We start from the raw sequence: 25,180 nt of genomic DNA, 5'->3' as shown, positions 1-25,180 counted from the left end.
TTTAATTTCATCATCTAACTATGCTCTGTTCTCTTGTTGTTGCCCTCTAGGTGAGACCTCCTCCATAGTGAACATGCGTAGGATCACCCATCCCACAGTACAACAAACACTGGCAAGCAAAGCTGTCCTCCCCTGTGTCTTCACCCTCCAGACCAGCTCCTCCAGTCAGCCTCCACACATCCTGTGGACCCGCACCGTGGAATCTGCAGGACAGGAAGCTCAAGAGCAGATTGTGCTTTCAGCTAAAGGTAAAAACAAAGATGTGTCGGTACAGTCTGATTTAGCTGCTGATAAAAACCTACATTACTCAGTCAAATAACATCCTATAAGTGCAACAACGGATCTTATGACTATGTGAGTCTTTCACACAGTTACCACCTGAGTTGGCAGTTCTGCTAAGCTCAGAATAATTGAACCTGAAGGCCTCACAGGAGAGGCCATAAAGTTTGCAACTTGCAAGTGAACATAGAGGAGTATTTATCTCATGAATGAGTGTGTAGACCAAAGCTGAGCTAAAAGACAGTGAATGTTTGATCAGAAACAAAACTCCAAATTACAGAAAATAATGTTCCACAAGCTGAATGTGCAAATAAGCAGCTGTTTGCCAGAATGTTGGCTGTATCAGCTTAAAAGGTAATTGCAAATTGTGATTGATTCTGATGCCATAAATAATCATGAATGTGATTGAATCTGAAAGGTTTCCAAAGCAAAACAATGACATGGATCTTAAGCCGACAGCTGGAGCTCCTACAATCAAAATGAGATAAAAATCCTCAGGAAAAGATTTTCCAGGATTTTATCTGACAAAAATAGAATTTGAGAACCTAATTATATTTACATCAATTTGTTTGTGGTTCCTTTAAGTTTATTTTCTATCTGTGAAATATGCAGGATGCAAGTCGACATTTGGAATGAACAAAGGTCTCTTTTTTCTGCCAAAGGTGATGTAATCAAGCTGAATAAGGCTTTCAGTGGCCGCGTCATGCTGCCAGGACACACTGCCAATCCTCTGAATGCTACCATGGAGATCTCCAGTCTCCGTACCAACGACTCAGGCACTTACCACTGTCAGGTTGTCATGGGTAACGACTATGAGAGGGACACTGTGCCCCTGGTGGTCTCCGGTGAGTGCCGCAGCGTCTTTCGGTGGATTTCTTTGTGAGAAAAAAGTTTTGTGCTACAACTCTCTAAAAGAAACAAAACAGAAATCCTGCTGACAGACTGAGCAGCATTTACACAAAAGCCTTTAAAATTCTTCTTCAAACTTCATTGATTTCTGTGTCTTATGGTGTCCAATGCTTGTTGTGCTAATGTGAGATAGGGGAAAGATGCTTTAAAACAGAAGCATGACCAATTAAACCTTTTGAGTGTTTTTATTTAATTAAAGATTAGTAACATTGATTTTCCATATCAATGTCATAATAAAGGACTCAACATAGCATTTCAGTTCTCTGGGTTGGGGTTGTGTATTATCTAACTTTCCACTGGAGCGAGTGTGTAATTCTTTTAATCAAAGTGTTTGGAACAATGATAACTTTTCTGTTTGCTCATATTCTTATTTGCTGAAACTCTCATACTGGTGTGTTGATCTGTTTGTGGCCACAACAAAATGCTCATTGATGACATACCATTAAACATTTAAAAAAAGTTTGCCTCAACACCTTTCCCTGCTTCTGACCTTCTAGGCGTGGTGTTTCACTACCGGGCCCCCAGCGCCCGCTATGCCCTCTCATTTACTGACGCACAGCGGGTCTGCCAGGAAAACTCAGCACAGATCGCCACACCAGCCCAGCTGTGGGCAGCGTACTATGACGGCTTTGCCAGCTGTGCAGCCGGCTGGTTGGATGATCAGACCGTTCGGTGAGAAGACGTTTATTAACTTCTGTTTGCTTGTCACACCCTCACATCGTTGCTCGCTGGTTGCAATGAGTCTTGCTTTGCTCAAGATCTGCAACTGCTGGGCCATCATGTCTGAAAGTTTAAGAACATTTCAGACTCCTTACTGGCTAAATATTATACATATTATTAATAAATTAAATATTATTATTAATTTGATCAATGATATATATTACATATTTCCTAGAGCTCAAGTTACTATAGGCTGTATCAATGAAGATGAGGATTCGAATAGATTTTTACATTGAGAATTTGAAACCAGTACATTTGGGGCATATTTTTTATGTCTTAGTTGTTAAAATCCTCTTCACGTTCCTATAGCCATCGATAAACAAAGTTATCTGGAAAAGAAAAAAGCTGTTTTCTCTGACCCTCACAGGACTGTACTAATCATTTAATTCCTCCTGAATGATGAGTTTTCATGAGTTCATGTGTTTTGGGGGCGTAGCTTTGGCAAGATGGCTGATTGGAGGGTTGGGATGTATTGGTTAGATGTTTACAAAATTTAGCCTTATTACCAACCATAGCTTTAAATGAATAGTTTGGTAAATATGCTTATTTTTTTTTAAAAATATTTGCAAAGTGAATTGAGAAGATTGACACCACTCTCATGGTTGTTCACTAAATGTAAAGCTACCTCCAGCAACTTAGCTCTGTTCAAAGACAACAAAATCTATCAACCAAGCTAACTGTTTCCCCGTTTCAAGTCTTGAAACTTAGTCTTGCTAAGCTAAGCTAACCGGCTGCTACAGACAGTTGGATCAGTCTCGATTAATCGTCTACCAAAGCTACTGCAGTGTTTGCTTGAATCACTTAATCCATTAATTGATTAATAGTTTTAACTCTATTTTGAAGACTGCTACATATTTTATCATGCCTGCTAATTCTCTCATAAGAATCATTTTCTTTGTTCCCTCTCTCTTCTCGGATCTTCTGCTGTTTCAATACTTATTCAGTTCTTTTGTTTTTGTTTGAATCTGCTTCTGGATCATGTTCTTATTTTTACCGCTGTAGTTTTTGCGCTGTTATTGTATTTTAATCTATTCTAAACCCTTGCCCTTTAAAAGAGAGCGCTGATAGGAATTTATTCTAAACTGACATTTAAAATCTTAATGAGAATCAAAGTTTTGATATGTAAGCTAAGATCATATTCATACAGTTAAACATCTACAAGATATCTATAATGCTTATTCCCTTTGATTAGACAAAAGAAAGACTAATCCCAAATTTATTACTGTTTATGACTCCCACGTGATTTGTCTCCACAGTTATTCTGTCCAGCTGCCAGAGCTTGGTTGCTATGGCCACAAGGAGTACTCCGCTGGCGTGAGGAACTATGGGAAGAGGGACCCGAAAGAGCTGTTTGATGTGTACTGTTTTGCAAAGGAACTGGATGGTACACACACACACACACACACACACACACACACACACACACACACACACACACACACACACACATAGAACACATCAAAATCAGTCATAGCTTTACACTGATGTCTGCATCTTATTCTGCTACAATATTAAAGGATAATACAGTTTTTTTTCTTTTTCTAATGAAAACACAGTAAACGACAATGACTTCTCCTAGCAAGTGTTGTTTTTACAAACCAGAGCTTATTGGTCTTGTGTCATTGATCCATTTGATTGTCTAAAACGTATAAAAAAAACATCAGCGACTCAGACCGTTGCACTGGGTGACATGTCCCCTCATTAAAGTAACATGGGCACTGCGGTTTATTTTCAGCCAGTAATACAATCACCATCCTCCTCTTGTAAATATGTGATATAATGTGTATTAATCCACAGCTAAAAAATAATTCCGAACAAATTCAACACTCCTTCTTATGCCTCTACACCATACTTGTGACCATAACATTTCAAGATTGCCTCGAGGCCATATCTTCAAATTTAGTATAAATGTTCAGTTGAACCTAAGAATAAACCGATTGATGTTAGTGGTCATATATCAAAGGTCAAGGTCACTTTGACCTCACAAAACATTTTTTGCCGTCACCTCTAGGGACTCCATTCAATTTGGAAGATAGGTGCGCTTGGACTCCAAGATGAGCTGATCATAATTGGAAGGTCAAAGGCCAATGTCAATGTGACCTTACAAATCCCCTTTTGCCTTGTGAATGCATTATTTGAAGAATGCCTTGCAGAGATACTTTTAAATTTGGAACAGATTAACTGGTTAGTTTTGGGTGTTCAAAAGTCGAGATCAGGGGGCCTGCATATAAAATATGCCTTTAGGCACTTAGATTTAAAGATTAAGTGATTCAATTCCAGAGCTTAAAGGTCACAGTGACCTCATGAGTATGAAAAAACGTTTGCTTACTGGAAACTGCGCTGGTTGGTGGAGGCAGTAAATCTAGTTGAGTAATGATGGGCAAAAACTGCATTGCCCAGTTGTTTTAGGAAATTATTTATTATGTCATAACTGAACTTTATATTTGTGACAAGCTCCCTTTTCATGTCTCTCTCCCTTAGGTGAGGTGTTTCACTCCTCGGTCCCGGGCAGGTTGTCTCTGTCTTCAGCCTCAGACCGCTGTGTGTCCCTCGGGGGGCAGCTGGCCACGGTGGGGCAGCTTTACCTTGCCTGGAGGGCAGGCCTGGACAGCTGCGCCCCAGGCTGGCTGTCTGATAGCAGCATCCGTTACCCAGTGAACAGGCCTCGCCCTGACTGTGGAGGGACCCAGCCGGGAGTCCGCACCGTCACACCCAACAACACCGCTGACAACACCACAATTCTATATGATGCTTACTGCTACAGAGGTATTTTACAAAGGGCTGCATTTGTATACTATTTATGGAAAAGACTATCAAAACTACAGAGCTAACTCATTATGGATCGTTTAGACAGCAAAGAACATGAATCATAAATCTGTACTATTACAATTATCTTGAAAATATGTTTCATGTAAATATATTTTGGTTTATAAATTATCTTTATAAATTAAAAATTGCCACAAAAATGAATGAATACACTGATTTATTTACCACCTCACTCATAAGAGAGGTGTTAATGCTGTGGGGGCTTTAAGTGGCTTTTGGTATCAGTTATGACATTACTGCTGTTGTAGCTATGGCAACTCTGAATTCTGATCCACAATATCTACCCCACCATCATGTGTCTGTGAAATAGCTGGATTCACAGGACAGGATGTCAATATCTAGTGGTTCATTTTCACTCGCAGCATCGTATGTTGACCTATACTGGTCAATTTCAGCAAAGTTAAAACTTCGAGACACACTGGGAGAAATCCTTCAGCGACAGCAATGTGAAAAGCCGATTTTATCAACTTGTTTCCTAGGAAATATGAAGAATACGGCCTCCATCTCTCACATCTACACCTCCCTGTGGAAGCCCTGGAGCTACCTCACAGGCTCAAGTGATGCCGACTCTTCAGGGACGGACAGCCCCGACCCGACTACACAGCAAGCTGTCACGACAAGAGGTATCACATTTGTCTGTGGTTCAAAGATCAGTATCAGCACAAAGAAGCGAATTAAGAGAATCAACAATCTAATTAGTAGATTAAGACATAGTGGCAATGGAGTTAATTTAGGTACAAGTATAATGTTCTTTGTACTTGCATCCATGCAGGACCGTCAAATGGCAGCGATGGCTCCCCGTCCAACTGGACAGGATTGGTTGACCTTGAGGAGGAGGCCACTCTTCACAGCACCAATGCTTGTGAGTCTGATTACTGATACTGATTTCTGTAAAAAAATAAAGATTGCTTGTATTGAACAAAGATACTGTGGATTATCATTCACCCTCAGCCTCAGACCCCTGGTCCTCAGAGTCTTCAGGATCCTATGTGACCCTCCAGCTAATCCCAGGACAGAGCTCCTTAGACTGGGGAGAGCCACTGGAGCCTGGTCCTGACTCAGAAGAGTTTCTCCGACCCCCAGTTCACCCAACACCTGCTGAGAAGAAAGTCAGTCTGGTTTTTAGCCTTAATTATTCTGTTTGAAATAGATAAAAATTATGGCATCTCCAAATCATCTAAGTTTCTGTCCATCTGCTCATTGATTTAGGTGATCTCAAAGATAGTCAAGTCAATGTGGAAGCCCTGGAACTACCTGTCAGGAACTGGAGACGAGGAGGGGACCCAAGCACCAAACGGGAAGGCGGATGAGGAGGAGACGACGAAAGATCAAGAATCTAAGCTTTCCAGTACGGCATCTCCAGGTGTGTGGATCATTACTGTTTCCAATCACTGAACTGAATGGCCTACCAACAAGGTGACCCCTGATCACAAAGAGCTTTATAGCATTTGACTTATATTTATAAGGCTTAATAACATAATATTAAGTATGTACTAAGTACTACACTTATTTCTTACTTTCGAGCCTTGCTAACTATAGAACCAAGTCAAATGTAAACCCTTCTGTCATAGATAAGAACATATGTTGGCAGTTCAAATCAGCCAATATAAATAAAATTGTGACATTATTTTATTAGGACCTCCATAGCTCAGAATGCACATCTTATCTTAAGGTGACATTTCTTTGGATATCTGCAAAGAAGGTGTTTCATATTTCCTCAGATCTTCTGGTCACCTCCTATGTAGTGATGTAGAGGGATTTAGCCCCAAAATGGAAAAGATTTTATATCACCACTAACTGCTTGGTTCCTGCATGAGCTGGCAAACATTTCGCACAAATAGGAAAAAGATTTAGGTGCTGAACCTATTGAAGATGAAGGTGGTTGTAGAGACTCTCCTCAGATGTATCAGCCTGGTTACCCTGCACAAAATAAATCATTCCCTTTCCGCTCTATATGCATCAAGGGCTTTTCTGATATTGGGACACATTTCCATTCCTTCAGGGAGTGTAAACTTATTTCCAGATTCTGGGCATCGATTTCCAAGGTAATTAGTGGGACCTTTGAAATAAAAATGAGAAAAGGCCCTGGTGTTTACCTCCTAGTTGTTACGTCCAGGGAATTACGCTTCCCTACATGCACTCCAAACTTCTTGAGACGCTTTTTAATTGCTCAAAAGTGTGTCTTACACAACTGGATCACAGACTTTCTGCCAAGTGTCATGAAAACAAAGGACAATTTACTGTAGGAAACACAGGGTAGAAATATCAAGGATAAAAGAAAACCTTTAAATAAAGTATGAATCCTACAAGACCATCCCTCTGAAGCCCACCACCGGACAAGGACATTTTATTTGTAATTAAAAGCAATGACACTAGAGGGGGAGAAACAAAAAATAAAGTAATAATAAACATACAGATTAATCTTCATATGACAAAGACGACATGTGTTATTTCTATAATCAACAAATCATTTTACACAGACCATGTCTGTTATAATTGTCAGTACGATTGTTTTGCCAAAACCTTTGTTTTGTGACTTTATGACAAATTTAGCAGAAGCTGAAAAATCAACCTGAGAGACAGTAAAGGAGGCATCGAAAAACATTTTGACAGTTCAACCGGCTCTTGTCTCGGCTGTCACCCGAATATGTTTGGTTAGATTCAATTTACCTTGGCAGGGAAGAGTTTTCTGTTTCTCACAGATTCAAACCCTCGTTGAGTGGTTACAAATCCATTAAATCTCAAAACAAAGACAGTTTTTAAGAAAATTATTTTAATGGTGCGGTATTTTTGTCCCTTCAAGATCGCCCACACAGAGCATGGACAAACAGAAATATTTTGAGCCTTCCCACATGGGTGCATAAGCAGACAAATCATGTCTCCAAATGTCTCTCTTAAGCTGGATGCCCATTATTAACTCTGGAGCACAGGCATTGTGGGTTGAAAACATCAGGTTTCCTTCCAACATAAACACTGCGGAAGACTCATCAACCTGCATTTCTCTTCCCCATTCCTCAGGGGGCTTCTGAGTTTAAATGTTTTTATTTGCTGGCTGAAGAAGAAAGTGGTTTTCAAATGGCAGACGTTGCTGTTCAGTGTTTGTTGAAACTGTGTTACAGAGTTGTTGATTCAATTTTGAGGCAATTTGTGAGAGCATGGACCTGTGTTTCAGTGTGTGTGTGTTTAACAGGGGAGCAGTGTGTGTGAGAGGAAGAGAATGGTGAGAAATGAGGCTACGAGACCCTGCTGAAAGTTTATAGCATGCATTTTTCATTTTGTTCAGACATGGTGTGTGTGTGTGTGTGTGTGTGTGTGTGTGTGTGTGTGTGCAGGTTTGTATCTATGTGTGTCTTGAGGGGATTTAAAGCTTCAGCCATATTCACCTTGATTGAAAATAGCTCTTTTAAATGTGACAATGACTTGAGAGTGTCTTTAACTCTCCTCAGCAGCTTGTTAATGAGTTGTGCTCTTGCCATATATTGTCATGATTCTCATTGTCATGATTCTGCCATGTTATTTAATTTTGAAGCTGACTTTGCAGCCCAGAGGTCAGTTGTTGTGTTTAGTTGATTAGTTTATTTAACAGGGGCCATGTACAACACACCTGTGGAGTGTGGTACGTACTGGAACTTATTTGCATGTGGTCATGATAGTTGCCTAATGCTGCGAGCAGGCATGTGGTGGTTGTAGATTGAATAGCGCCCTTGGCCATAGATGCTATTTGAATGTAGGTTTTGCATTATTTATATGTGACACATGCAACATTTTTATACTTAATGTGAATATACACCAATCATATTTCCATCAATGTACTTTTTTTATACTCTCTTCATTTTTAGTTTGAAAGCATGCTGCCCTCTGCGGCTGTGCCCACGTTGCTTATATCTGCTACTGCTGCAGGTCCATGAGATGAGATGGTCAGAAACTACAAGTGTTAATGACAATGTACACATTAAGACAGTTGTATTTTTCCAAAGTAGGTCATGTGGGAGGAAAAATACTGTCTGTCCTGACAAAATAGCACTACATACTGATACTGATAGTATATTGTATAGTCAAGTACTTATATTTATACCCTATTATATACTATATATCATATCATATTATATCATACTCTGTATATTCTCTGTATATTCTTCATATATATATAAGTCTATATACACATATTTATACATGTGTACATGTTATTATTATTATATTATTACTACTACAATTACTATTATTATTATTATATATACTGTTGCTGCCATTATTACTATATACTGCTATTATATTGGTATAATTACTATCTATATAAATATATATTATGTTATATTGTATACTATATATATATATATATATATATATACTGTACTACTATTTTTATATACTGTCTAACAATAACATTACCATCATATCATCAGTACTATTACCATCATATTGCCACTGCACTACTTGTCTGCCTATTCATCTTGTGTTTCTGTTTTTGTTCTTTCTACCTCAATGTTTTGTTTTGTTCTATTGTATTGTGTTTTGTTGTGTTCTGATATACGAGCTGCTATGACGACTTAATTTCCCTCCGGGGATGAATAAAGTAATCTATCTATCTATCTATATATCTATACATGAATAACATGTTCACCTCATAAACTGGTAATTACATTAACTGATATTACATGAACATAGTGTAATGTTATTTTGAATGTTAAGTGTTGAATGTTAAATCTCTGTAATGTTTTCAGGATCTTATCCAACACCTGCATGCAGTGTTCTCTGTTTATATTTACCCCAGTGATTAAAAACAATGTTTATCAAACAGTAAAGGGATTTCAATGTTCAGATCTATTCTGATCTTTTCTTGAAATGTTTGTCTTCAGTGTCCTCAGAGCTTTGCTTGCTAGCGTTAAAGAAAAACAGCTGACGAAGAGCAGACAGCTTTGAAATGTTTTGTCTCCCTTGGCAAGACAGTCAGAATCCATAAGATTATTTTTACTTGGTTTGTCACTGTTGGTTTTGTCTTCTGCACCTCTGACTTCACTCCTTATTTTATTTTTTGTTTATTTTGTGCCCTCTGCAGGTTTGTTTTCTTGGGAAAGGTCATGGTTCAGCAGCCCCTCCAAGGATAACAATGCATCAGCCAGTGTAGACTCACCCACTCGTCTGGCATCTACCTTGCCCGCCTCCAGTATGCCTATGACTACAGAGAGCACCAAGACCCAGGAGAATCCAGAGAACCACACATCCACCGCCTCCAGCTCTGCACCTGAATTCAACTCATCCAGCGGGGATACTTGGGTCCGCGTTGAAGCAGAGACCACGACCCAGCCAGGTGGCAAGAGAGATGAGACGGTGACCTCCAGAGCGAGCGGTAGGGGCGGCAGAGGAAGGGGAAAGAAGAACCGAGGTGAGGACAGGAGTAGAGGAGAAGACAAGGACAGAGGAGAGGAGAAAGGGAAAGGAGAAGATGAGGGGAGTGGAGAAATCACCGGAGCAGAGGCAAAGGGGGAGATACAAGTGTCACGACGACCGGTTGGAACGTCTAAACCAAGAGAAAGGTCCAGAGACAGATCCAGAGAGAGGGGTCACAGGAAAGGACAGTCCACTGCTTCCACCACCACGACTACCACTGCCACCACCAGTCCTCTGGAGATCACTGGGACGACCACAACCGGGTCGGAGAGCACTGACTTCTCCACATCCAAATCCCTGTCCAGTTTACCATCGATCTCCCCAAACCAACATCAAACACTGCCTTCATCCCCGTCAGCTTCACCATCCCCATCAGCCACAGTGTTTATGTCCTCTTCTAAACCATCGTCATCTCAATCCATGTTTGAATCCAAAACTCCCTCCCTCTCCCTCTCCCCATCCCAAACCGTATCACTCTCACCCTCACCATCATCAGTCTCCGAACACACCCTGTCTCAAATGGTCGGATCAGGAGACCCATCACCATCTCCTCACCTCGATAACCAGGACGGCTCCGCTAACCCCCTGACGTCGCTTCACTGGGTCCCAGTGAAGACAGCAGGTCAGAACAGCTCTGTGGATTATCCCCCGTTACTGTCAGGGCCCCCGGATGAGGAGGAGCCCTCTTGGTCTCACGCCGTGGGCTCAGGGGCCCTGTTACCTGGCAACATGGAGGAGGAGAGCAGCAGAGGAGCGAACGACAGCACCGTTTCTCTGGGCCCAACAAGTAAGCTATGTTTGTCTGTTTTGTACATTTTAAGTGTATCCATTTATCTGTATGTGTTTTAATTAGTCATAGATGTTGGTATCATGAGCAGTTTTTGGATTTGATAGCAGACAAGTCTGATTTTTTTTTTAGAAATAGTAGGACTTCATTTCTAAATCATGGCAATGTCACTTAAACGCCTGATATACTCACGATAACTAAGCATGTGCAGTTTTCCCAGTGCTATCAGGGACTTTTACCCATATTTTTGGTACATTTCTCCGAATGATATGATTCAGTTATTCCACTGTTCCGATGGTAGTTTATTGGTGAACTATAACTGACCACATAGCATTGTAATTAGCATGACATTAAGCAGTATAGGTGAATAAACACAAGTAGCTTGTGTTTTTTATAAATTGAATAGGCTAAGTTATGATAGCCAACTAAGCTAAAGCTTTCATTTTGGCCATGTTTCTTTTGCAAGTGCATCACAAATAAAGACACAGCCAGAAGACTGGATAATGAATGAAAGTGTGTTTTTCTGCCCTTTTAAACTTAAGTTTTCATGGTTAGAACATAATTCGCTGTGCCACTCAATAGTTGCTGACAGGCAAGGTGGAATGTTTTCTTGTGTGTTACTCAACAGATGAGTTGATGTTGTGAATCAATTGATACACCTGGAATGTCAACATGACAACTTTGACCATTCTGGGTGTTTTTAACAGCTCTTTAGCAAGATACAAATGAGACGATTGTATCAATAAGATTATGTGAACTCAACAGAACAATGAAATGTGGCAAGTGATAAAACTAAACATGCTTTCCGTCACATAATTAGCAAGACAACACTCTTGCTTTTTTTCACAAGTAATATTAAGGTGTAATCGATACATCTTCCCCACACTGTTTAGCTCTTAGTCTGCTTGTGTTTCTTGGCTTGATACATTTTGTTGCAGCAAAACCTTTGATTCCTAAACTTCAGGAATTACATACTAACTCATTTTCTGTTTCTGATTGTAAAAGAACAGAATTATCCTTTCATACAGTTTTCTTCATTATCCTTCCACTGAGCTCAGCACTGGCTTATTTATTCTAAAGATTGAGTGTGCATTCTCTGGCTATGTACCTCCCATTTATTCCTGCCAGAAGCAGAGATCACATCCTTGTCACCGTACACAATCTGCTGATTAAGTCTGCAGCACTGTCTGTACATTTGAGTGGCCGACCACCTGGTTTGTTTCTCGCTTGATAAGGACATTGCATACAGGAAAAAAAAATCCCATCACCCAGAGCGTGAGTGCCCTACGGACATCATGCTATCACACAAGGTGATTTATTTTGCTCCCTTTGAAAACAGCTCATGTCTGCAGCAGGCAAGGCTGAGGTGTGGGGAGTCTGCAGGATGGAAAACAGCCGTAAACTGTATCGACATGAACACGAGGTCAATCTGGACTGGTGTACAGTATGAGAGCTGATTGATTGACGGAGAGACCCTGGAGTGGTGCAGGCAGAGGCCTGTAAACACACAAACACACAGATATCTTTGCTGGATAAAGAGGGGGGTGGACACACTGGCAGGAGATTGGAGCAGAGTAACGGCTTTCAGCTTACATCTCTCTCACTCTCATGTACACCCGCTCAGCTCTCCTGTGGTTGGGTTTCACGGTGGTGGTCGGTATTTGCTCTCCTGACTGGATCACAGAGCACTTAATCAGTCCGTTCAATCAATGAGAGAGGAGAGAAACAAGGGGCCTCAGGTTGGATTCGAGGACCTTCAGCTGCAGAGCGCATTGTTCTCAAACTGGAGCACGCACACACGCACACACACAGACACACACAGACACACACATGGCTTCACACTCGGTGCACAGAGACACAGTTTCTTTCCACTGTTTGATCTTTTTAAACTGATTTTTATTCCTTCTGTAGCATTTAAATCGCAGACAGCTTCTTTGTTTCCCTCTCCGTGTTCCCGCGTCTTCGTAGAAATGCCAACCGTGACTTGTGAGATTTACAGTGCTTATCCGAAATCATATTTCCAAGTATACCGCCTTTCCAGTGTGTCTGCAGCTGTGATTACTTGCAACAGGGACCTTGTGTGATGTGTAGATTAAATACTTTGAGGTATCCCTGGCATCGCTGCAGCAAAATAATTAATCTGTAACGGTCTTATCTCTGTGAATTTATTAGTCGGATTTTGCTGTTGCCAGCTTATTGTTGCTGTTGTTTGTAGCAGTGGTGTCAGCCGCTGTGCAGAGCGAGGGACAGTCAGCTTCTGTCAGTTCCTTCCACCAACTATTGATTTTTCTGCACCACTTGCTCTAATGAATGGACAGGCACACAAGGTTTATCTTTCACACATGCAGACCCACACAGACACACACACACACACACACACACACACACACACACACACACACACACACACACACATACTGTAATAAATCTGCTTGTCATAACAGTTTATATTTGTCAAGGCGTGCCATTGACCTTCGCTGATGCACAGGGTGGAAGTGCACGAAACCTCTATACATTAAATGAAATGCATGGCTGGTTTTAGCACCTGACGCCAGCAGGATTTGAACCATCAGCAGAGACGTTTATTTTGCAAAATTTACCATAAATCTATAAAGTTGAATCTGTTGAGAAATCTTGCTCTGCACTGGGTCCCTGTGATTGAAAACTCTCAACCTGATTTTTTTGTCCCCCATACCATTTATTTTGTCTAATCTAGAGGCTGACGTGATGATAATTCAGATTATGTGATCTTAAGATCTCTGCTCCTGGTTAATTATTGGACTGGATCAGCCTCGGGGCTAATCATAACCATGGTATTGATTTTCACTGTGTTAAGGAAAAACACACAAACCTGCACAAACAAACACACACACACAGACACATAATGTGAACTTCACAAAGCACCCCCTACTCAACAGTCCTCAGTGTCAGAGAAAGATCTGGCAGCACAAAGGGTCCCACAGCCAAGCTTTTGCGGCCAGGATGGACGAGTGTTGGTTTTCAAAGACCTTACGTTGCTATAATGAGCGGCTCAGGGGAGAAACATGTGGTGGCGTGTCAATTGATATGGAAATGTGTAATTGTGGAAGGAGACCACACACACGAAAACATTTTGGGGGTGAATGGCAGGGCCAAGGCGCTCAGCGGGGGGTCCGCTCGTTTCTGTTGAGGGTGGCTAATGTCTGAAGTTCTCACGCTGCCCACTACGCTTGGTGGAGTGAGCCAGGGCTCGCTTTCCATATGGTAACCATGACAACTGTGGCTGTGAGTGGATGGCGATGTTGAGGCTCACTGGCTTCTGATCCCTTTGAAAAGAGACAGTGTGAAATGGATATGTGTTGTGTTGTAACTGCTGGTTTAGCTGAGCAGCAATTACAGGAAATTAGGGTAGCATGTTTTTTTGTTTTTTTGAGTCATACATTTTGACTTGTAGAGGATCAACATGGAAAAAAAATATTTTAAGCTTTATTCAATCCAGGAGCTTAGATACATGATGCCAAAATAAATCAGATTCAAAAACAGGAAAAAACATTTTATAGTATCTTTAATTCACTCATTCATATTGAATCGCTAAATTCCTCCTCCACTCCCATCCGTCTGTCTCTTTTAGTCGAGGTGGAGCCCTGCGTGACAAACCCGTGTCTGCACGGAGGGAAGTGCCTACCTCAGGGAACGGGCTACAGCTGCTACTGCCCACAAGGATTCACTGGGGAGAACTGTGAAATTGGTGAGTTTTACTCAAACCCACACACTCACAAACATCACACTCAAAAACGAACACACACTTGCTGGCATCATGAAGCCAGCAGGGGCTCTTTAACAGCCTATTGGCGGGTCAAAGGCTTGGCTGTCCATCACGGTGAGAGAGGAGGTTGAGGAGAGACCGAGGGTCAAAGGTTAGATTCTAACTGTCAGGGGATGATGTTCATCGGTCCCTCAAGGTCAAGATGTGGCAGCTTTTACTGGCAAAGTTCTTTTAATGACAACATTTCAAGATGTATCATGTTGCAAAGAGGCTGGTTTCATGTACAAATGAAATCAAACATACTCATCACAGGCTGAATAGCAAATACCTGAAGGTTTTTGAAAGTCAAACCCTTGTTTATGCTTCTCCCACAATGCAATGCGAAAAAGTACATGGAGGGTCTTCTCACAGCTGAAGAAATTATAAATAGATGGATTCCTCAAATCTGGTTTTTATTGTTATATTGCATATGTTTTGACCATGAAAGAGGTATTACATTTTTATAGATGTTTTAATGTGAATTAAAACTTGGTGAAACCTTGAAAAAGATCAATATAAGACTGTATAAGAATGTATCTTTGAAATATCTAGTTTTATCAGATTGTTTCAGGCAGTTTTGGAAATAAATGGTTATATAGGATTTAGAGGATGTTTGCATTGATGTGATGAACACATGCAGGTATTCAGGTTTTAGAAGAGGTGCTTGAGAGTCGCTGTAATCCCTCAGCACACGGCAGAACTTCCTCTGCAGTGGTGTGACGTTTGACACCAAGGTGTAAATCTGCCATGAGGGTCCTAATTTGCTCTGTGACACATGCTCAGCTCATTAGGCAGCGATTCCTCAAGGAAGTGATCACTTTATGAATAAATGATTCACATGCAGCAGCACACTGTATTCACTGGCCAATTTGGACTTTGAACGCCTTGATACTTACCAAGGTTTGGTCAGTGTCACAGAAAGATGGACAGATGGACAGCCGGCAGCTGATGCAGGGGTATGCTGTACAGCTTTGTCATGGTTTTGCAGAATTTGCAGTATTACCTCTCTGAGGAGCAGCTTCCCCACTGAATATTGGATGAGAGGCACAAAGGGATTCTTTTTATATATGGAACAACAAAGAGCTGGACTGATTTTAATGGGGAGGAAGAGAAGGTGATGTGTCTTTAACTGGGAAGTAGCGTCTCTCAATGTCATTCAAGGTCACTCATTAGTCAGGGACAAAGAGTTTCATACTTATACGACTCTTCTATTATTCTAAGTTAATGTTTTGTATTATCCCAACCATTTAATTTATATTTTTTCTATAAATAATCCGAGGTCTGAGTCACTACATGTTCCTTTGGAGCTACTTTCTTTCTTTTGGTATAAGAAAACTGGCATTTGAAAACTTTTATGCTACTTATGTTCTTAAACTGATATTGGATCTTATACAGACAAGAAACACTGTTTGATTGATGCCAACTTTGAGAGATTAAAAAAATCTTGCAAGAAAACACATTATTACAAATCTCTGGTTTCAATCTCTATCGACCTCATTTTTTGTCCCTCTATCTTAACAGAGCTGTCATCTTCATAAACAGATAAACAGACTCTGTTTCAGATTAAAGTCAAGCCTAAAACTGTTTGATGCCACAGAAGAAACTAAACTTAAAGCTGAAAAAATTGTACTTTCATGATTATCCTCTCATTCAGCGTCAACATTTTAATTTGGGTTCTTTGTCGTTTTATAAACTCCAGAGCAGTGATAATGATTGGCGTATTGGTAGCAGAGTTGATGCGTTGTCAGATGAAAACAGAGTAGTATGGATGTAGCTGCAGGGGTTGAAGGGCATGCCAGACCAGCTGATTGTGCCAGACTTTAATTTTGCGAGAAAAGAGAAAAACTAAAAAAAGCACAAATATGTCTCCTCTCAAATGATAGGAAAACAATCAGACTTAATCCCATGATAGAACCCTCAGTGTGTCAGTGAAGACAGTCTGAAATATGAAAGTCCGAGGCTTAAGGTCATTCTTGTTTGATCTGTCTGACACATTTACCGTGGATCTTTACAGCTGCTGACCTTTTCCACTGTTCAGCTTTATGCTTGAATCTAAGAAACCATTTAGATCTGAGGAAATACTCTGAAGAAAGTTTAAACTTGGGAGTAGTTTTCTTTTTGCGCTCTCGCTGTGACTTTTAATAGATTTCTGCAGTCCTGGGGTACAGTCTTTTATTCTGGGTCCAAAAAGCCCATAGTGGTGAAAGAAGATTACCTACCCTCCATTTTCAATGATAAAGTGATGCTTTATTGATCCATGTAGAGAAATGTTCCTTTTGCCATCCGCAGAGAGGTTAGAGAGCACAGATAGCTGCAGAGGAGCAGCCTGGAAGCTGGTATCTGTTTCCCTTACAGCGAGGTGGAAGTCTGCCAAGATGGGGACCTGAGCCAGGACCAGGTCCAGCCTATCTGCTCACTTGTCCACCAAATTTATGTCTACACTTTAACAGCTTAAAAGGAAAAACTATGTGATGTGCAGACTGGTCTTTCTCCCTCGTGCAGCTTTTTGTAGAGGGACACGATGAACAAGAGACAAAAGAAGAGATTAGACCCACATCAAGTCGACCATAAGCTCTGTGAATGAGTCATGAAGCATTTGGTAACAAGGTGCTCTGTGAGAGCATGAGGACCAATGAGGAATGTAAAGGGGATATGGGTGATCTGTATTCTTATCACACCCTGTTTGAATTTCAATACTGTATGCACCAACATTCTCACATTTCACTGTTCAAACAAGGACCGGCTCCTCTTGTGTCAGGACCTGAACACACACACACACACACACACACACGTTTTCTGCATCTTTATGAACAACATCACTTCAGCAGAAAACATCCTTTATTTGAACCCCAATGACATCTACGAGCCATCAGCTATTACCTCTATCCCCTCTCTACAGATGTTGATGACTGTCAGTCGGAGCCATGTGAAAATGGAGGCACTTGCATCGACAAGATTGATTCATTCCTCTGCCTTTGCCTGCCCAGCTACGGGGGAGACACGTGTGAGAAAGGTGAGAGGGAGGAAACGGCACACACACACACACACACACACACACACACACACACACACACACACACACACACACACACACACACACACTATGTGAGGGGGATTTATTACTGTGCATCATGTTATTGGACTGTGTTGCACCAACAAATTCAGCACATTGTGGTGTGTGTGTGTGTGTGTGTGTGTGTGTGTGTGTGTGTGTGTGTGTGTGTGTGTGCAGCCACAGTGGTGAGCTTATTAAGATTCACAGCCATCTGATCGCAGCAGTGAAAGGTGCTGGTGGAAATAATCCTGATCAGTGTGCAGCCATGCAGCTCTTTGAGACACAGATACACTGTGTGTCACACTGATGGATTCTGACTGACTCCTCTGTGTGTACTCAAATTTTCCATGTCAGTTAATATTTGCGCATTTTCTGTCAGCACCTCCACATACTTGGCTGCAGAATTATTTGATATTTGTTACCCATCAGAAACTCATTCTTATTGTGTCTGCTGTTTTAGTAATATTGTTTTATGGTTTGAGATTGTTGCAGTAACTGTGTTGAAGATTAAGGGTGTCCCATGGAGCTTTGCTGTAAACAAACAAAAAGATATGTTAACATTCAGTGTATCTTTCCGGAATGGATTTTTATGCGTGTATGTTTGATGGCTTTCTTCTTCCATGCTTTGGTTTCCACGCTTCTCTGCACATTATTCCCATCACCTGTCGATCAGCAGGACAGTGTGAAAAAGATGGAAAATGTGGTTACATGAACATACGTCAACAAAAACAGGAACCCACTATTCATAGTACTACTAAAGGCCAAAGAACCCAGAGAGAAAAGCTGTTACCAAGGTATAAGTGGATATTTATATAAATAAATCAGACAAACAAACATTATTTATATAGGGCTTTGAAAAACAGGATTCAAATGGGATTCATATGGAGAAAATAGTTAGAGTGAGTGCAATGGAAGACAGGCAGAACACTCTAGAGGGCCATACCCCCCACAATGCCCTATCCCAGAAATGTTAAAGACAGTAAAAAATTTTATGGGATCTTCTTTGGGTCGTGCTCCACGGACAGACAGAATAATGGGAATGCACAATCTTCTTGGTGGAGGTAAATAAATAAAAACAAGCAGGAAAAGAACAGAACCAAGCATGGGAAGGCAGAGAAACAAGCCACTAAAAACAAACAGGCGCTTGTGTGGCTAAATATAAACCAAGTTAAACCAGCAATGAACTGGCTGAGTGTTAAATAGACTGATTTAGGTCGACTATGAGGATCATAACTAGGAAAACAATAAATACAGAGGAAAGATTTATATGTATATAAGAAAGTGAATTTAGATTTTTGGATGAAGTAGTTAGTGTCACTAATCACCCCCCATAAGGCACATTCAAACCAACACACACTCAGATTCATCAGCTCACTGGCATTCACCTCTTTGTGTGTGTGTGTGTGTGTGTGTGTGTGTGTGTGCTGCACTAGTAATGAGGATTAATGAATATCTAACCTTCGTAGTTATAAATGAAACCCTGGGCCTTGGTGTTATTAATGAATACTAATAGTGCAGAGAGAGGGCCACGTGTGCAGCGAATTGAGAACAATCCAGTATAATTACAGTTCGTGTATTTAGCCTCTCAAGATGCCAGAGTCATATATTTAAGTCGTGAGTGAGACAGAACGCTTGGTTAAAAAAAGTAAATGGTTCTTCTGCTTCCTCTCTCCTCCCACCTTAGACAGACTGTTTTGTCTTTCCCCATGTTCCTGCACTTAACTGTGTGTTTACGTGCCCTTCGAGGAATCATTTGAGCTTCTCTCATTTCCCCTCTTTTCTCTTCATCTTCGCAGACATAGAAGGCTGCGAGCACGGTTGGTGGAAGTTCCACGGCCACTGCTACAGGTAGGAATGATGGCTGCACCGTGAAAATAAATGGAGTCACAATATATTTACCTCCAACCACAGGGGTCTCGTTTATCTGCATCACTTCTTCATACCCTTGAGTTATCCGTGACATACTTAACGCAGCACTCTGTGCCATTTACACTTGGCATGCTGCATAATGTATGACATATGCATTTTCACATCCACTTTCCCGGCACTGCTCCACAGGTACTTCACCCACCGGCACACGTGGGAGGACGCAGAGAAAGACTGCAGAGAGCACAGCGCCCATCTCAGTAGTGTCATCTCCACCACTGAACAGGAGTTTATCAATGGTGCGTGTGTGTTTCTGTTGCTGGGGTTTGACCATAAATTACGGAAAAAACACTCATGCAAATGTTCATGAAACAAAAAAAGTAAACTACTTCAACAAGGACATGGAAATTCACTCAAAAAAAAATATACAACCGAACAGTAACATATAGAAAAGAAAACAACTGAATTAAAATACGTATCTCCATAATTGTCCTGATTTGTTAATTTATAGTATGACGTATGCAGAATGGAAGAACACAGGAGTGTGAATTACATATCAGTGTGGGTATCAGAGTTTTTACAGTGTAGTAAGTCAAAGATTGATCCTGTACTGGTTCTCTGCAGGCCTGGGTCATGACAATGCCTGGATCGGACTGAACGACCGCACAGTGGAGGAGGACTTTCAGTGGACTGATGGAAACGATCTGGTTAGTGATCAGTGTGTTTAAATGTGCTGCCATGTGAAAATTTCACATCACCAGAAACTGTCTTGTTGATAAGATTGGTCATAAAATAAGAACAAATCAAAGCTGAAATAAGAATTAAAAGCCCTGAAACTCAAATAATCTATAATAGTCTGTGTCGCAGCGGTTGGATCAGATCGGACAGGAAGAAGAGCTCAGATAAAGATTTACTTGATTTACTAGAAATCTGTTATGAACAAGACAAAACTGTTAAAACATTTGTCTTCATGAAGGACTACATTGTCCACAATAAAATACAAATGTAAAAATATTAAGTCTTAAGGACCTTAAAAGCTTAAAAGTTTCCATTTATATGCAAAAGCATTTATTTAGCTTTAAGCAAAAATTAAAAACAGAGTGTACTGAGAAATTGAAGTCATTCAGGTTCTTTAATCCAGTCAGGGATTCAGGTTCAGGCTAGGTCGGTCACATTGGCTTGGTTGGTTTTTCACACAGCACAGTCTGTAATCAGGTAAAACAAGCAGTAACCATGTGTGTCAGGGACAAGATGATCTCTCTCAGCTATTGTCTGATGATGAATTAGCCTCTGAGGACTTGGGGTGTAGACAGCGGATATGCAAATCAAGACTGCAGATCGCTGTTCACCGTTTATACTCGGACTAGTTTCTTTTATCAGATGAGTCAAATGTTTCTCCACTCAAAACACAAACAGTGAGTATTTGTAGGTGCTTTTGGTCCAGAGGACATTTTGGCTGATCTATATTAACAGCTTTCTGCTTATGAATGCAGAATGCCTTTTCGTGCTCGGTTAGTTTTCTCTCTCGGATAGATTTGGACAGAAAAATTCGTGCCCCAGTGTAAGCTGAACTGTGTTGTTTGCTCTTGCGCAGGTTTATGAGAACTGGAGGGAGAGCCAGCCGGATAACTTCTTTGCAGGTGGCGAGGATTGTGTGGTGACCATTGCCCATGAGGATGGCAAGTGGAACGATGTGCCCTGCAACTACAACCTGCCCTACATCTGCAAGAAAGGCACAGGTACTGCAATACTGCTGAACCCAATGTAACCAAACTTGCACTCGCATAAAAACAAACTAGTCCTTAATTAGTCCATAATTTAAAAAAACTTGCACATAAACAACGACTTCTGTCTGTCCCTGTTTGACAACCTCAAGTACATTATGACTCAGATTTTAATAATCAATTCATCAGCGGAGATTTGTTCTTGCAGACCAGCTGGTCACCTGCTAGTCATCGCTGCTCATCATCAGCTCTTCTACTCTTCATGTAGAAATCACAAAGTTGCTCAGACTTGTGAGTGCTATAAAACAGCACTCACAAGTTTTCTCCATTAAAGCTCACAACAGACCAACAACAAAGTGAAGCTTGTGATTCAGTCTCAAGTCTTCATGGTCTCACTTCCACTTCGACCAGGCAGCGGAACTGTTGTTACAGATATTTTTCATCCAACACATCTGTAATTCCTCTGAGTGTCTTCACCAAGTTTTCCTCTAACTCACCTTCCTGCTGCGAGCCACTCAGTCATCCTGAATGTGGAGATGCAGTGAGATCTTACAGGATGCAAGGAGAGCTAAAGACAGGGAGACACAGTGGACGACCAGGAGGAGTTAGAAAAGAAAGGATTAAGTGGCTGGGGAGTGTTTGTTAGTCTGGCTGTGGTCTCATGGCTCTGTGGTTTGGCTGTGTTCCCTGTGGACCGCAGAGACCCAGTACCTCCCTCTGGACCCACCACCGCTCAGCGCAAATAGCAGATGCAGCAACAATGCTGCCATCTACAGGCAAAACACACTGTAATACTGTGCCTTTAATACCTGCATTTTATACCTCCCCTATGTCGGTATTTTTACATAACAGATGCATGAAGTGGAAGCGTAGACTATTATCGTAAATTAAATTATGGACTGATTATGTATACCGGTATGTATGACCTTCTATCTGCATGATTTATGATTGAATTCAATTATTTTCAGTGTTGTGTGGGACCCCGCCCACAGTGGAGAATGCCCATTTGATAGGTCGCCGGAGGTCACACTATGACATCCATTCGGTGGTGCGTTACCAGTGCTCCGAAGGCTTCTACCAGCGTCACATCCCCACCACTCGCTGCAGGGCCGACGGGAGCTGGGAGAGACCCAGGATCATCTGCACAAAGTGTGAGTGTCTGTTTTTCATAAAAAGACAGTTTAAGACTTAGAATCTTAGCCCTGTCGGCCAAATCTGCCGAGGCTGCAGATGGTAGGGTTTGGAATTGGCATCAATGGCAGGAATCCATGAACCCAATCCGCCTTGTGTGTGCTGATAATGGCTTAATGGTGAAGGAATGTTTTCTCCCACACATTGGGCTCATTAATACCAATCAATCTATTTTAAATCCACAGTCTGTTGGAGGACTGTAGCAGACCATGTGCAGGCCACAATGCACAATCTTCTCAAAGCTATTTCCAATTTAATAATGCACCAAATCACAAAGCAAAAGTTGTGTCACAAAGTTAACAATGTACTTAAATTCCCCCTCATCCTCATCCATCACCTTGACTTGATTGCTAGCTTGGACGTGCAGAAATTCTGCAATGAAATTGTGTCGGCATGGAGGAGAATTTAAAGAATTGTTTCCAACATCATGTGGAATTGATGTCATGAAGAACTTGCATGACAGAAAAACAATGTTTGAGGTCTGTTTGGAAAACAGTGTCTTTATTATCACTAAATATATTGGCCAGTTTTAAATGGGATTCATCAATGGTTAAAAACCATTAATTTAACATTTGACTTGAAAAGTACAAATAATTTGACCCATTCTACTTTCAGCCCGGCGGTCACACCGGTACAGACGCCACCACCACAATCAGCACCGCGAGCGCCGCAGCCACAGGAGACACGGCGGAGACGGGCACAAGGCCAGAGAGGACGCAAACAGCTCCTACTGAACCAAATAACACATGTCTGCTATGCCTAGGTGCTAACCATGGCCCATAAATAAAAGACAGTAGTCCACATCCCTCCTGTTTTCCTTTCCTGCTTCTGACCATGCTCTCCGTTTAGCTGACGAATAAGGTTTTCTTACTGTAACATAAAGTTTATCTCCATAACCCTGTCACTGAGTTTGGGTGTTTTTGATGCCTCTTATTGTTTTCACGCTGCTTCCTTTAACCAAGGTCCATGCGAACACTAACTCCTACACTAACTTGTATTAACACCCACCCTCTGCCCCCCCCCCAGTACAGTAAATCCTTCACCTCTCTGGGTCTGTCGGACTGACAGCAGTGTGTGAGCATGTGTGAGCGTATGCATGTAGAAGAGAGAGATGTAGAGAAGTGCTGAGTCAGGTTTTCTTTTGTAAAAGTTTGCTTGTCCCACATGAAAAATGACTCTCGTCCTAGTTTTCTGTTTACAAAGCACAGATGTAATTGATGCAAGACAGCGTTCAGCCCCTGGTAACCCTGAGATTTTTATGTGTGTACTGTAGCTGTTGCTTTTTTCTCCCATAGAGTTATTGAATAGCTGGTCTGTCTTAATCTACTGACATGCTTTTTTCTGATATTTACTATGTTTGTGTATGTTGCTATTTATTATAAATCATTGCTCAAGTGATATACTTTCCTTTTTTAACTTATATTTCAAAAAGCCAATGTAACATCATTTTTTTCTATATAAGTCCAACAATCAATTAGTTACAAAGTTAATCATTTGATAGCCTCTAATCTCTGTATTGTAAATATTGTGGTGTTATGTCATTGGCTGATCCTTAATCAATAGCTGGACCTTGTCCAATCAAATAGACCCCCCTCTCTCCATAAGCACTCTAAACTAAAGCATATATCCCGTTGACATAGTTAGTTTAGATGGGATTATACCGTACACTCTCGAGATAACCACTTGATTGTATCCGAATTGCTAAATACTTTCAATCTTTGCACGGCTATATTTACATGATGGGTAGAATGTCACAATTTGTTTGTCTTTGGTCCTTTTGATATTTGATCGGTCATCCACTTTTTTGGTGTTCTTATGACTTTTTGTCCTGCTGTTGTATTTCATTCTTAATAAAGTGAGAAAAAGTTAACATTTGTTAATTCTTATTCTCTTCTACATAAATGTCACAACAACCACAAATTTTGCATTGATGCTCGTGAGGATGAATCCAGACATCTTGGCTTATCCTTTGACTTTTCCCATTTCACTTTCACTGATCAAGTGAAACATGTTAATATTTATTTAATGACCGCCACAAAATTTTACATTGATACTCATCTTCCTCCGAGGATGAATTCAGATATCTTATCCATTGACTTTTCCCATTGCACCAATAAGAAAGCAGATTGTTCATTTATCAAGTGAAGCATCTTAATGTTTATCTAATTATTTCAATGTAAATTTGTACATAGACACATGATGCCCAGAGGTTGTATCCTTATGACTCGATATGAAAACCTTTCCTCTATTGCCACCTGAGGCTGACTCTTGTGGTTTGGACTGCAATGTCAAATATGGACCAATATAAGATGTTCCCCCTCAGTATGAACTGTGTGAACTGGTATGAACCAGTGCCCCCCTCAGGTCAAAGTTCCACACAACACTAAACTATAGCAAAAAATACTAAATTAATGGCATTCACATTAACCTTAATAATGACATTCTAGAATGCTGACATTTTAAACTGACATCATGAACACATCCTACAGTGCACTATTTTTTGACAGTGCTGTTGTGTTTAGAATGTTTCTGTCACACACAGATCCATGGATGAAACTCTAAAAGACAAAATGTTTGTACCAGCACTGAGCAGTGTGTCGTGTGATAATTTGCATTGCAGTCATGTGTCACAATTGAACTGGACCCGGGTT

General features: G+C 40.9%; 1 protein-coding gene across 1 annotated transcript in view; it reads left to right on the top strand.

The window, feature by feature from the left end:
• Nucleotides 1–24,399, top strand: part of LOC109643074 (neurocan core protein-like) — a 40,584-nt gene extending 16,185 nt beyond the window's left edge. Inside the window, exons 3-20 of the mRNA XM_020108083.2 lie at nt 51–248; nt 942–1,124; nt 1,686–1,860; nt 3,165–3,292; nt 4,390–4,674; nt 5,214–5,357; nt 5,507–5,596; nt 5,686–5,843; nt 5,944–6,097; nt 9,791–10,909; nt 14,520–14,636; nt 17,593–17,706; nt 19,545–19,596; nt 19,807–19,913; nt 20,239–20,321; nt 21,209–21,353; nt 22,307–22,489; nt 23,145–24,399. Of these exons, the coding sequence (XP_019963642.2) occupies nt 51–248; nt 942–1,124; nt 1,686–1,860; nt 3,165–3,292; nt 4,390–4,674; nt 5,214–5,357; nt 5,507–5,596; nt 5,686–5,843; nt 5,944–6,097; nt 9,791–10,909; nt 14,520–14,636; nt 17,593–17,706; nt 19,545–19,596; nt 19,807–19,913; nt 20,239–20,321; nt 21,209–21,353; nt 22,307–22,489; nt 23,145–23,263 (3,554 nt within the window). The 3' untranslated portion in view covers nt 23,264–24,399. The remainder of the gene's footprint in view (nt 1–50; nt 249–941; nt 1,125–1,685; nt 1,861–3,164; nt 3,293–4,389; nt 4,675–5,213; nt 5,358–5,506; nt 5,597–5,685; nt 5,844–5,943; nt 6,098–9,790; nt 10,910–14,519; nt 14,637–17,592; nt 17,707–19,544; nt 19,597–19,806; nt 19,914–20,238; nt 20,322–21,208; nt 21,354–22,306; nt 22,490–23,144) is intronic.
• The last annotated feature ends 781 nt before the right edge of the window (nt 24,400–25,180 follow it).

The sequence above is a fragment of the Paralichthys olivaceus genome, chromosome 16 (assembly GCF_024713975.1).
Source record: "Paralichthys olivaceus isolate ysfri-2021 chromosome 16, ASM2471397v2, whole genome shotgun sequence".
NCBI lineage: Eukaryota > Metazoa > Chordata > Actinopteri > Pleuronectiformes > Paralichthyidae > Paralichthys > Paralichthys olivaceus.
Note: the sequence above shows the minus strand (reverse complement) of the source record. Positions and strands in the feature narration are given on the sequence as shown.